Source organism: Rhinichthys klamathensis, unplaced genomic scaffold (assembly GCF_029890125.1).
Source record: "Rhinichthys klamathensis goyatoka isolate OS25496 unplaced genomic scaffold, OSU_Roscu_1.1 h1tg000265l_1, whole genome shotgun sequence".
Taxonomy (NCBI): Eukaryota; Metazoa; Chordata; class Actinopteri; order Cypriniformes; family Leuciscidae; genus Rhinichthys; species Rhinichthys klamathensis.
Genome location: NW_026606786.1, coordinates 461,298 through 475,121, shown reverse-complemented (window position 1 = coordinate 475,121; position 13,824 = coordinate 461,298). Strand labels below are relative to the sequence as shown.

The window sequence follows — 13,824 nt, the reverse complement described above, 5'->3', positions numbered from 1 at the left end:
ACAGCAAATACACAGGGATTAAATAGGGAACACTAATGACGAGGACAGGTGAAACTGACTAGACACTAATCACAAGACGAGGATAACAAGGGGGCGGGGTTACGAGATGAGACAACACAAGCACATGGTCCAAATAACAGACCATGCGCTTGTACATAAAACATGGGTCTGCCATGATCCTGCCACAAGACCAGAGAAAACAGAGACATGATGGCAGAATCATGACAGAACCCCCACCTTAAGGAGCGGCTTCCAGACGCTCCTCAAAGGGAAACTAAACACGGGACATGACAGACTGTGACAAAGACACGAACCAACAAAACATGGAAACCACTAATAAAGGCAAACACGAAAAAACAATAACAGGGTTAGGGTGAAACATCAAAAACAACATACAGGGTAGAGGAGGTGGAGGAAACACAAAGTCTTTGGGAGACAGTCCAGGGTGGATGGGCGGGACAGGGGTCTTGGGTCTTCGGGACGAGGGCTGAGGACGGGGAATCCGGGGGGACTTGGAGGAAGACACACAAGGACGGGGCTTGGGCGAAACAGTCCGGGGTTTCGTGGTGACTGGGGGAACAGTCCGGGGACTAGTGGCGACAGGGGAAACAGTACGGGGACAAGTGGCGACAGGAACAAATGGTGAAACAGTCCGGGGACTAGTGGAGACGGGGGAGACCGGGAAAACAGATGGGGATACTGCATTTGAGGGAGCAGCAACAGGCTCAGACATAGAGGACACAGAGGATGAGGTAACGGGACTCCTGACAGGGGACATGGCAGGCGACAGGACAGGACTAGGTGTAGCGCTCACGGCGACGGGCTCGGGTGCAACGCTCTCGGCGACAGACACGGGTGCAGCGCTCTCGGCGACAGACTCGGGTGCAGCGCTCTCGGCGACAGACTCGGGTGCAGCGCTCTCGGCGACAGACTCGGGTGCAGCGCTCTCGGCGACAGACTCGGGTGCAGCGCTCTCGGCGACAGACTCGGGTGCAGCGCTCTCGGCGACAGACTCGGGTGCAGCCACTCTCGGCGACAGACTCGGGTGCAGCGCTCTCGGCGACAGACTCGGGTGCAGCGCTCTCGGCGACAGACTCGGGTGCAGCGCTCTCGGCGACAGACTCGGGTGCAGCGCTCTCGGCGACAGGCTCGGGTGCAGCGCTCTCGGCGACAGGCTCGGGTGCAGCGCTCTCGGCGACAGGCTCGGGTGCAGCGCTCTCGGCGACAGGCTCGGGTGCAGCGCTCTCGGCGACAGGCTCGGGTGCCGCGCTCTCGGCGACAGGCTCGGGTGCCGCGCTCTCGGCGACAGGCTCGGGTGCCGCGCTCTCGGCGACAGGCTCGGGTGCCGCGCTCTCGGCGACAGGCTCGGGTGCCGCGCTCTCGGCGACAGACTCGGGTGCCGCGCTCTCGGCGACAGGCTCGGGTGAAGCGCTCTCGGCGGCAGGCTCGGGGGCTGGGGATAAGACAGGACAGACTGGGACTTCAAGGATTCTAGCTAGACTAGACAAATAATCAGACAGGGTCTTTGCAGCAAGGAAGATGGGCATCTCATGACGAGCAGAAACCGATTTCAAGACCTCTTTTGCGGCTAGATCGGCCGCGAGTCTCTCCGTAGATTCTGGGACGGCGCTTGCTGGAGCGGCCTCTAGGGCGGCGCTTGATGAAGCGGGCTCATGGACGGCGCTAGCTGGAGCGGGCTCATGGACGGCGCTAGCTTGAGCGGGCTCATGGACGGCGCTAGCTTGAGCGGGCTCAGGAACAGCGCTTGCAGATACAGGGGATGATAACAGACCAGAGACTCCCCTCCTCCTCTTCTTCTTCTTAGGTCGGGGAGCAGACGCCGTAGCTGGACTGGAGGCCGGTTGGGAAACCTCCACAGGAACCGTAACTGGTCCAGAAAGGGCAGTCTCAAACCGCGCTGACTCTGTAGCGGAGGACTCCGAGGCGGACTCCCACGAGGCGTGTCTGCCCCGTTTGCCGCAGAGACTAGTGGGTGGAGATGATGTCTCAGGGACTGAAGCGGCGTGGGCCTGGTCCCCAAGTGTGACCACCGCTAGTACACGACCCTCCGGAATCACAGGCAGCTTGGCGGATGGTGAGCTCGAGGGTGTCTGTGACTCTCTCCGCGATAAACGATCCACCATTTCCGTGAACGGACGGGTCACCAGCTCCTCCCGTTCAGCCAGGGGCGGAGGGGAGTTGAGACCTGCGACGAGGTAGCGGTTAAGGAGGAGTTCTGGTAAGAAAAACCTCCTTTCATTCGCGACCCGAGCATACTCCCTTACCGATCGCTGTCCCTGGGCGGGAATCGGGAGTTTGCCCCTCTTTGCGTCAGCGATGGCCTGGTGCCACCAATCCTTAGGGTCCGACTGGCAATAGACAGGCGAGGACATACTGTCCGCTGGGTTCTGTATTTGGCGATTCATTCTGTTATGTGGATAGCAGATGAACCCAATTGCAGACAGCAAATAACTTAAACAGGGGTTTATTAAAGACAAAAACAGAAAGCAAAACCCACGATGGGGCAAAACAAGACAGGATCGACTTGACAAAGATAAATACTCAGACGGTAAATAACAACCATGACAGGAACAAAACACTTCTTTAGACAAGACTCTCTACAAGATACTCACAGCTAGAATCACACAACGTATGATAATGAATCGCACAGGACAGCAAATACACAGGGATTAAATAGGGAACACTAATGACGAGGACAGGTGAAACTGACTAGACACTAATCACAAGACGAGGATAACAAGGGGGCGGGGTTACGAGACGAGACAACACAAGCACATGGTCCAAATAACAGACCATGCGCTTGTACATAAAACATGGGTCTCCCATGATCCTGCCACAAGACCAGAGAAAACAGAGACATGATGGCAGAATCATGACAATTAGCTCCGGCATCCGCGATGCTGACGTTCCGTGCCGTAGACGGATCCAGTGGATTTTAGGGGTTAGGGTTAGAATAAGCTGACATGTTGGCAAAGTTACTTATAGTCAACAGAATGTTCAAAAGGTACCATTAAAACAAAGTGTTACCAAATCCCCTTTTGGAAACTTTATTTGAACAACATTTTGAAAGGGAAAAAAATTGTACTGTAACACTGCTTGAAGAAAAGTCAAATTCTGAAATATATGGACATAGTAAACTCCCGATGAACTTCTCGTTTGCTGGATGTACAGTATGTTGAAAACATGAAATGGTAACATGGAACAGTATATTTTTAAAAACACATTACTCATATGGAAGTATAGTACAGGAATCCATCAATGTTCATGGACATACACGGCTGAAATTTTGCTGGCTGTGAGGTGTGAAGGCATTTCTGAATGTTCAACATTATTGAATGTTTGTAAACCATAGAAAAACAATTGAAACACACACTAACCTGAGTGGTTGGTAATGGGCTCAGTAGTGACAGGAGGGAGTCTGCTGTTTTCCATGTAGGGGGCACTTCCATGCTGACTCTGCATTGACAATTCAGAGCAATGACCCTTTGGACCAAGATCAGAAGATGACCTGAAGAACATAGCAACAATTTCATACATGAATTGACATGGTTTTACCACCAGGTGATAGTGTTGATTTATGTGGAAAGTCAATATGCTGCCTTTGTACAGACAGAATTAACACAAGTTATATGGCAGACTTCATGAAAATACATGTTTGAATTTAGCAGCATTAGAAAACTTTATTAATCCCTGAAAGGGGAAACTCATTTTCCACCATTGCAGATTACAAACACCACAAATAGACAAATAAACATTAAAAACAACAATCAGTACATACAAAAATTACACAACTTCATTAAAAAACCTAACCGCAGTAGGAATAAATCACCTTCTAAATCGCTCTGTAGAACACTGAGGCATTACTAATCTTCCACTAAATGAGCTTTTAAGTCCACTAAAGATTCAGTGTAGTGGATGACATTTGTAACAGAGAATCATTTTTAATTATTCCCTTGATCTCTTCTCCACAATGACCTCAAGTGAATCAGGATTAAGGCCAATAACCGAACCAGCCTTTCTAATCAAGTTATTAATCCTATTTTTATCATCTACTGTGATACTACATCCCCAACAGAGCACTGCATAAAACAAAACACTAACCATGATTCCCTGATAAAAAAACATAAAGAAGCTTCCTACTGACACCAATAGAACTCAACTTCCTCAAAAAGAATAGTCTTGATTGTGCCTTCTTAAAAACAACCTCACTATTCTTCTTCCAGTTTAATTTACTGTCCAAATGGACACCAAGATAATTATAAGACTGAACCATCACTATTTCCTGACCTTTAATTATCACTGGTAATATCACTTCTTTCTTTCTTTTAAAATCAATGATCAACTCATTGGTATTTTCCACATTCAATTTTAGGAAATTGTAATCACACCATGTAACAAATAACTCAACCTCTCTTCTATAGTCCACATCATTACCTTGATTAATTAAACCCACAAGGGTGGTATCGTCTGAAAACTTTTGTATACAACAAGATGTCTGAGTGTGCCTATAGTCAGCAGTATACAATGAAAAAAGCTGAAATAAACCTGACAATTATTAATGTACCTGACTATTCATGAGCTCTGATTTTGTTGAAGGAATATTTCACCAAAAATATGTCTTTCTTTTGAAATGTTGAGAATAATGTCCAGGCTGCTCTTTTCCAAACAATGAAAGTGAATGGCTATTGATGCTTTCAAGCTCAAAAAAAGAAAATAAGCACAATTAACCCTATAAAGCCAACTGTAACTGTATAATATTTGAAACACAAATTTTTAAGGCCTCAAAATTATTAATGTGATCAAAACTTTGCTGAAGAACGTCTAGGTTACTAATAAAGGAGGGAAAGGAGGGAAAAGAGACTAAGGAGGGAAAAGAGACTTTACGTCAGACTGACGTCATGGGGTTTCGCCTGGGAGCCCAGTCACCTCCAAGTGGTAACAAAATGAGACAATGGACATTGGCCAGTGAGATTTGCATGCCGAGTCACACCTACTCGTACATAAGGGTATAAATATGACCGGCATTACTCACTTCGTTCATATTTTGCTGAGGAACCAAGACAGGGATCCTGGCCATTCAGCGGTGGTTCATGGCTGTGGCAGGGGGGGGATGACGTCTCCGTTCCCTCCTTCAGGGAAAGGGGATTACATTAGTAACCTAGATGTTCAAATTCACTGAACTCTCTTACGAGTGTTGGAGACGCAGATGCTGGCAAGCTGCTGTGTACCCTTTTAGCAACTGCTCTCACATGTCGTAACCTACCCAGCACTCCAAGTAGGCCCGAGGGGAAGTCCTCTATACCAAACAGGATGGAAGGGACAGGACTTACTGTGGGGACGGTCGAAGCTGCTGTTCCTTTATCATGACATTTCATGGGGAAGAGTGCTTCGGATCTCAATTCCCATTGTTTTTCATCCATGACCAGTGTTGTTAACGCTGGGGAAGAGTGCCCAATCCCAAAGGGGGGAATGCTACGGAGACCACACCCTGCCTGAAGGGAGGTAACATGTGGAGGTTACTCATATGGCCTGACCTGTGGGGCAGTGCTACATATGAAAGATCACTGCAGTAGGTTCTCCCGTACTACCGACGTAGAGACAGGGTAGAGCAGAGCCGTCCATAGAAAGACAGAGGTTTACCGTCAGGGACACATATGGGATTACCAAGTGGGAAATCACATTAAATAGGCATCTAGACCAATACAAGGGCTGACCAGACGGGCATGCACACAAGCACTGGGCCTGGCGTCAGACACCTCCACCACGTCTGACTGCTGAAAGGATGCTGGAGGAACTAAACTCTGAAGAGCAAGTAGGCGCTCTTATCCCCCTGTTAGAGACTAATGGTGCTGCAAGTACATTACCTGTTTGTACCCAATACACGGGAAGAAACTGGCTCCACTCAGAGATGATAGAATCTTGCGAATGTGTTAAGTGTCGCCCAGCCCGCAGCTCTACAGATGTCTGCGCCAACGCCCAGGGGGAAGTGAAACCCCGAGTGGAGTGAGCTCTCACCCCAAGGGAGCATGGCTCACCTTGGGACTGGTACACCAAGGCGATGGCATCCACTATCCAGTGTGCCAACCTCTGTTTGGAGACAGCCTTTCCCTTCTGCTGACCCAAGCGGACAAAGAGCTGCCCTGAGCTTCTGAAGCTCTGCGTGCGGTCCACGTAAACACACAGAACGTCAGTTCTGGGAACCAGGTCCGTTTGGGCCAGTACGGCGCAACTAACAAGACCTGCTCCTCGTCCTCCCTGACCTTGCACAGTGTCTGTGTGAGAAGGCTCACTGGGGGAAACGGATATTTGCGTAGGCCCCGGCGCCAGCTGTGTGCCAGTGAATCCGTGCCGAGGTTCCCCTCGGTCAGGGAATATAACAACTGGCAGTGGGCGGACTCCTGGGAGCCAAACAGGTCTACCTGTGCATCCCTGAATCGGCTCAGCTGGACTGCCTTGGGATAGAGTCTCCTGGGAATGTGAGCTGTCGTGAGAGCGCTTCGGGCGCATGACTGAGCTCACCCAGAATATGAATGGCACGCAGCGACCTGAGCTGCTGCTGACTCCAGAGGAGGAGATGGCAGGTTAGTTGCAATATGCGATTGGAGTGTAGACCACCTTAACGGATGATGTACGCAATTGAAAGGCAATTGATATTCCACTGCAGTCTAGGTCCTGTCCAGGACTCAGGAGCCTGAGGCAGCATGCCCATTGCATACGGCACATCACCCGGCGGAGGAGGTATCTGTTGTGACAATAACATGACTGGACACTTGTTCTAGGGGCACTCTGGTCCATAGAAAAGCATGGTCCGACCACGGGCTACATGTTTGAATGTTTGGTGACAGCTCATGTGATGGCCACACAGAGTGTGCCGTGGCGCCATGCCCATCTCTGGACTCGGCTGTGTAGCCAGTGCTGAAGCGGTCTCATATGCATCAATCCGAGCAGCGTGACCGTGGCTGCCAATACCAAATGCCCCAGGAGCCTCTGAAATTGCTTCAGTGGAACCGCTGTCTTCTGCGTGAACATATTCAGGCAGTTCAGCACTGGCTGTCATGTTGACCGAGTCCAACTCCACACCGAGAAAAGAGATGCTCTGCACAAGCGAGAGCTTACTCTTTTCCCAGTTGAACCGAAACTCAAGATGGCTAAGGTGCCAGAGCACCACCCAAAGTGGAGAACTTTGTACTGATCCCTTGAAGCAAAGCCTTGGAACAGACTGCATAGAGGTAAGATCGAGACATGAAAGTATGCATCCTTCAGGTCGATCGGTGCTAACCAACCCTGGGGTGAATGCACATGAGGCTGCTTTTCTGCGTGAGCATCTTGAATGGGAGCTTGTAAAGGGGCACATTCAAGACACACAGTTCCAAGGTTGACCATAACCCACCGCTATCTTGGGTACGATGAAGCATGGGCTGTAAAATCCTACTTCTAGCTCAGCATCGCAGCGGAGCCGGAGCGCTTCTTGCAGGGGGATGTTCTTGGCGACAAGCAGACTGGCCCGATGTCTGCTTCTGAACTGCCGAGAACTGCTGTGTAAGAAGAGGCCACCTTGCGACATGGGAGCATTGAGAGGGCGAGGTCAGTCACCTTGCACCGTGCACATGTCCTGCATCAATCCCGGCTCAGAACTACCCTCGTGCATTAAGTGCTATGGCCATTGCATGCAAGGCGGAGATGGTCTGTCCAGCGGCACTGTGAAGCTTAGCAGCAAGAACTGCCATCGTCTCAACGTCGCTGGACAGGAGCCACGGACAATTCCTCCAGGTGGCAGCCCTTTGCGGGCATAAATTCACTGCAATTTCACACTCCACCTGGGGAATCCCCATGAACCCCCTGACCACCCAACAGTCAATGGTAATGAGAGAGGAAAACCTTTGAACAGATTTTGGCACTAATGTACATGCATACTGCCAAACCTCTTCATGCACTTCCGGGAAAAAAGATGATTTTCGCATAGTGCTCCGAGCCCCGAAACCAATCATCCAGCTGTGATCGTTCAGAATGAGTCTGAGCATGCGGGGGCTCAGGCAAGCATGGCTGTCAACTCTGAATATGATTCAGCATGAGCAAACACAGCCAAAGCAGGAAGCTCAGTGTCATCTTCATATTGTAGCCCACCTTGTAGCCTACCTTGACCTAGACTGCAACTAAATGGCTGCATTTTGTGACCCTTTTTCCTTCTGGTGCTACTGAATTTGAGAGGCTGCTCTCTGCAGAACCAATGGGTGGAGCTTGACATCCCTCTCCCCCTCACTGGATGTAATGGGTGGAGCTAGATGCTCTAACCACACCCTAACCATTCCCATAAACCAGTGTCGAGTACTGATTTCTCTAACCGGGTATGCTGGGTGTTGCACCATGTATATGTTGGACCTTTTATTGAAAGTAGCCTACATTTACCTGTTGAGACATGCCGTTACAAGCATGACGTTTGAGTTGAGGGAAGAGCCATTCAAACTTCACCTTTAAATTGTATGGCGCATCGTCTTAGGACACACAAAAGACTCCAGAGACGACAAATAAGAAACACCATGGCAGGTGTTCATTTAAATGTATGCAGGAGGTTTTTTTTTTATTAAAATGCATATATATATATATATATATATATATATATATATATATATATATATATATATATATATATAAAATACCTTTTTACTGATATATATAAAATACCTTTTTACCTTTTTGATACTTTACTGTCAGACTAGTCTGATAGTTTCTTTCATGACAGTATGTTTACAACAATCAACATCGACATACACTTGATCCACACAAAACAATTTACAATCACAAAAATTTCACAAATTATACATTACACTCCCTTAAACGTTGGATTACAACTTCCACTCCTATACTACGCTATACAATTACAACACTTCAACAACTTCGCTTCTTATATTCTTGTTTTTTGAGTCAAGTTGAATAAGTGTCTTATTCAACTCTAAGATAGCCTGATGCATGAAAGAGTGCTTCAGCCTCACTCCGTTGAATCTTGGAACCCTTTGGTTTGATGGTATACAAACTCATTATGCAGGACATGATTAGGGTCAGAGAATATATTATTAGCCTTAAAAAATTGTTGTAATAAGCTGAATCATATAACTTCTCAAGAAGCTGACCTACAATCCTTGAACACATTTTTATTTGATTAAACAACTTTGTTTTAGTTGCAATATTGCAGTATACTCATAATCACAGACATAAAGAACAACAGAAAATTTAGTTTTCTTACTCCAAATGACTTGAGATGATGAAGGAAGTAGATTATCTGCTTTATTCTTTTACAGAGAGTATGAATATGATCTTTCCAAGGTAACATAATCTATCATCACACCTAAATACTTGTATGTTTTAACCTGTCTAATTTTTCCATAATGAATAACAACAGGCATTATATGAGTATCAGATGTAGACCCAAATATAAAATAATATTAATGATCTTGTCAAGTTGTCATTAATACGAGCCAAAAGTGGAACAAAACAGCGCTACTCATTTGAACCGTACTGAATTAACCATTTATCAGTTCACCCCAAAAGATCCCAGTGTGAGCTTAGAGCGAATGCATTTAATTGCTGACCAGTCTCCATCACAAGATCACTAAACAGCTCTGTGAAATTCAGTGAGAAGTGTTTGAGTTTGCTGCTCTAAAAAGTTAGTCTGGAGCCCAGCAATAACTTTGCATGAGGGACAGACCAACATTTATGTAATTAATCAAACTTGGCAAGGTGCGTTGGTTACAACAATGACATTGTTGACATTATTAATGTATTAATGTCCTTTTCAGTGCATAACTACTTAATAATGGCAAGCTTAGAAGATTTATATAGCGCATAAGTCATAGGTACAACTTTATTGGTACTTTAATGTCATTTTTGGAGCTTGATAGCTCTATTCACATTTACTTTAGCTGTTAGACTTGTGAACATCTCCTTTTGTGTTCCACGGAAGACAGAAAGTAATTTGGGTTTGAGTAAATGATGGAACAAAAATAAGTGCTGAATAAACTGATGCACTAGTCACTGCCATGAGGGAAAAAAGAGGTGTAACAAGGTGTGTGTATGTTCTGACCGTCGTAGTGAGGACTCAGGTGGAGGGCCTGTTCTTGGTGGGACGGGGGGTGGAGGAGACCCAAGAGCCATGTCAGGAAGCTGAGTGAACCTGAATGCCTTTTTGAGAAATTTGCATATTACAGTTCACATAACACTCAAGTGATATGGGTTTTGACCAAGGAAAGAAGTTTTGGTAACATTTTCTATGAAGCCTGCATTTATTATGCATCATAAGGGTATTCTTAAAGGGATAGTTCACCCAAAAATGAAAATTATCCCATGATTTACTCACCCTCAAGTCATCCTAGGTGTATATGACATTCTTCTTTCAGACGAATACAATCGGAGTTATATTAAAAATGTCCTGGCTCTTCCAAGCTTTATAATGCCAGTGAATGGCTTTATATTTTTTGAAGTCCATCAAAGTGCATCCATCCATGATAAAAGCGCTCCACACGGCTTCAGGGGGTCAATAAAGGCCTTCTGAAGTGAAGAGATGCGTTCGTGTAAGAAAAATATTAATATTTAAAACTTTATACGTAAAATAACTAGCTTCCTAACTAGGCAGACAGGCAGACGGCCATACGCATCGATTTACGGTGAAAGAGTAACCCCTTGACGCACAACGTAATAGCGAACGTGGAAGCGCAGAGGATAGAGAAAAAAAACACCGCTCACAAATTAGAAGTCTGAAACGACAATTTTTAAAGAGAAATGAGTTCGCTTAAGGGGCTTGAGTTTGTTGTCCAGCCCTGTTTGTTTGAACCGGGAGAGGCATCAAAGCTTACGCTACTCCTCTTTTGACGTAAGTCGACTTGCGTAGGCCGTCTGCCGGAAGCTAGTTATTTTAGTCGTTAAAGTTTTAAATATGGATATTTTTCTTACACGAACGCACCGTGGAGTAATCGTGGAGTAAATCATGGGGTAATTTTCATTTTCATTTTCAATGCCTTATGAACAACCTTATAATAAAACTTACTTATTTGTGGTTATAACCAGTGCTCGAAGTGGGGCGGTACTCACCGGTCCGCAGTACCAGCACTTCTACATTTTACTCTTAAGCGTACCTGCACTTTTTCTTGCGTACCGCTACTTCTCGCATGTAGCCGGTACTCTATAGCCTACCACTGACAGAAAAAGCGTGACGGCCGTTTAACCCCTTATTTACACTGCACACATCTGTGGCGCGTTACGGCCGCGAAACGGCTACTGGAGCTGATCGCGGCCACCGCAAGCGTGAGCAGCGCGTATTTTTTTCGGCTTGCTTAATCAATGAGTGCATTCACACCGCGAGGAGGAGCGTCGCGTGAGCAGCAGTGAAGCGGGGGTTCTTTTGTTGTGCTCACGCTCATTTAAAGTGAAAGCACACTTTTGATGGAGAAAAATAAATATGATTTCACACAAAAAGTGCCCAAAATGCACAGAATTTGCATGTCTAGTGTGCTTTAACAAGAACTGGAGTAGGCTACGTCAGAAAAGAAAATGAAGACTCAAAAAATTAAATTATAAACTATAAAATAAAAATATTTATACAAGATTTAGCCATTTAAACTTGTCTTAATTATTCAGTTTGGGTAAAACTATATGTTTTATAAATAAATAAAACGAGCAAACTAGTCAGAATCAAGTTTATTAATGACCAACTTCTAAAAAGAGAATGTTTCTTTGTAAAGAAATGCGCACACACACGCACGCACACACACGACTTGTTTAAATACATTTATGTTGTTAATAAATAACAATAAATTGTTGTTGTACCAGAAATATTTTTCACTGTAGAAATGTCAAATGTCATGATTTGCCAATGCAAGAGAGTACTGGCACCTTTTTCCCCCCACTTCAAGCACTGGTTATAACTATTAAGAGTATGATGATTTATAACATACAATGAACATAATTTTATCCACACAGTTATAATGGATTATACACTAGTTTCATATCTTTTACTTTCCCAAGTCTCATATCTTGACATTGTTTACTTAAAGGGATAGTTTACTTTGAAATTAATTTTTGGTATGTTTTAGCTTACCTCAAGGGCATCCAAGATGTAGGTGTCTTTGTTTCCGCAGTAGTTTCAATTTTGATATTTTTAGGTCAAACTGTTCTTGTTTGTCAGTCATATAATGCAGGTCTATGGTCACCACCTCAAAGAGCATGCACAGAGAAGTCCAAATTAAACATGATTTAATGTGAGAAAACGAACAGTAATTATATCGTTTTTACCTCTTGTAACCACAGCCACGTCCAAGAGATCTGAGGGTGCGGGCGCTTCGGTCTGCGCAAGCGCCGGAAAGCGCCGGAAGTGATCTCTCTGAAAAAATTCAACGTTGTCTGTTGATATATCGAAATCGTCTTCCATTGCGATTTCCTGTATATCGAAATATGTTTAGATCTTCACAGTGAAATGTAACACTTCCAAAATCTCTGTGTAAACAATGAGTGACGTACACGCGCGAGAGATCACTTCCGGCGCTTGAGCAGACCGAAGCGCCCGCGCCCTCAGATCACTTGGACGTGGCTGTGGTTACAAGAGGTAAAAACGATATAAATACTGTTCGTTTTCTCACACAAACCGCTCGTTTCGTGTCTTAGGCAATCAATGTGTACTTACATTTACGAGTCATTAAGTCATGTTTAATTTGGACTTCTCTGTGCATGCTCTGTGCATGCTCTGTGCATGCAAAAAAAAAAAAAAAAAAAATTAATCCTTTCCTCTAAATCCTCGCTTGCCTGGCTTATGCTACTCCGAGCTATGTCTGAACTTTGTAATTTGAGCACTTCTTGCGTTGCTTTTGCCTCTTCACGATGACTCGCTTGGTTTAGTCCTCAGTTGTAAGTCGCTTTGGATAAAAGCGTCTGCTAAATGACTAAATGTAAATGTAAAATGTAATGCTCTTTGAGGTGGTGACCATAGACCTGCATTATATGACTGACAGACAAGAACGGTTTGACCTAAAAATATCAAAATTGAAACTACTGCGGAAACAAAGACACCTACATCTTGGATGCCCTTGAGGTAAGCTAAAACATACCAAAAATGTATTTCAAAGTGAACTATCCCTTTAAGACCTGCACAGTATCAAACTACATCTTATGAGTTGTCTTTTACTGTATAGTGACAAAAACAAAGCCTTCTTTTAAACATCTAAAAAGCTTTATAATGTGGTCTTAATATTAATAAGTGGTCTTTGTCTGCTTTAAGTAAAGTTACAAAAGCTAAGTATTCTTTTAAACAGCCATAAGATATCATGAATTGGTTATAAGACATTTCCCTTAAGGTAAAATCAAAGTTTTGTGGAAAAGTACAAATAAAACAATGCAATCAAAATGCAAATCATGTTTTATTCATAGGCTTTACCAAATCTAATAAGTAGGTAGGTATTATTACTGTGGTTTATAATGAAATGATACAACTCATAAGGTTGTTTATAAGGCTTTATGTGTGCATTATAATGCATTAAGAATTCCCTTATGATGCTGTAATGATTTAGTCCACTGGAGGCAAGTTGAAGCGAGAACCCAAATGCAATTTATTAACAAAACGTGATCAAACATAAAACAAAGGTATGACGAGGCATGAAACTGGAAACTCAAAACAAGAACATCGACAGAAAACATCCAATACTAGACAAATACACAGGGCAAACATGAGGGCTTAAATACACAGACTAATTACAAGACAAGGAACACCTGTGAACAATGATCAGACGATTAACCAATGACAAGACACATGGCAGGATCACA

At 44.8% G+C, this 13,824-nt stretch overlaps 1 protein-coding gene across 1 annotated transcript in view; it reads right to left on the bottom strand.

Annotated features, from left to right (window-relative positions):
- Positions 1-13,824, bottom strand: part of kiaa1549lb (KIAA1549-like b) — a 221,877-nt gene that overhangs the window by 8,264 nt on the left and 199,789 nt on the right. Inside the window, exons 19-20 of the mRNA XM_056267890.1 lie at positions 10,100-10,197; positions 3,399-3,529 (exon numbers count right to left, since the gene is read on the bottom strand). Of these exons, the coding sequence (XP_056123865.1) occupies positions 3,399-3,529; positions 10,100-10,197 (229 nt within the window). The remainder of the gene's footprint in view (positions 1-3,398; positions 3,530-10,099; positions 10,198-13,824) is intronic.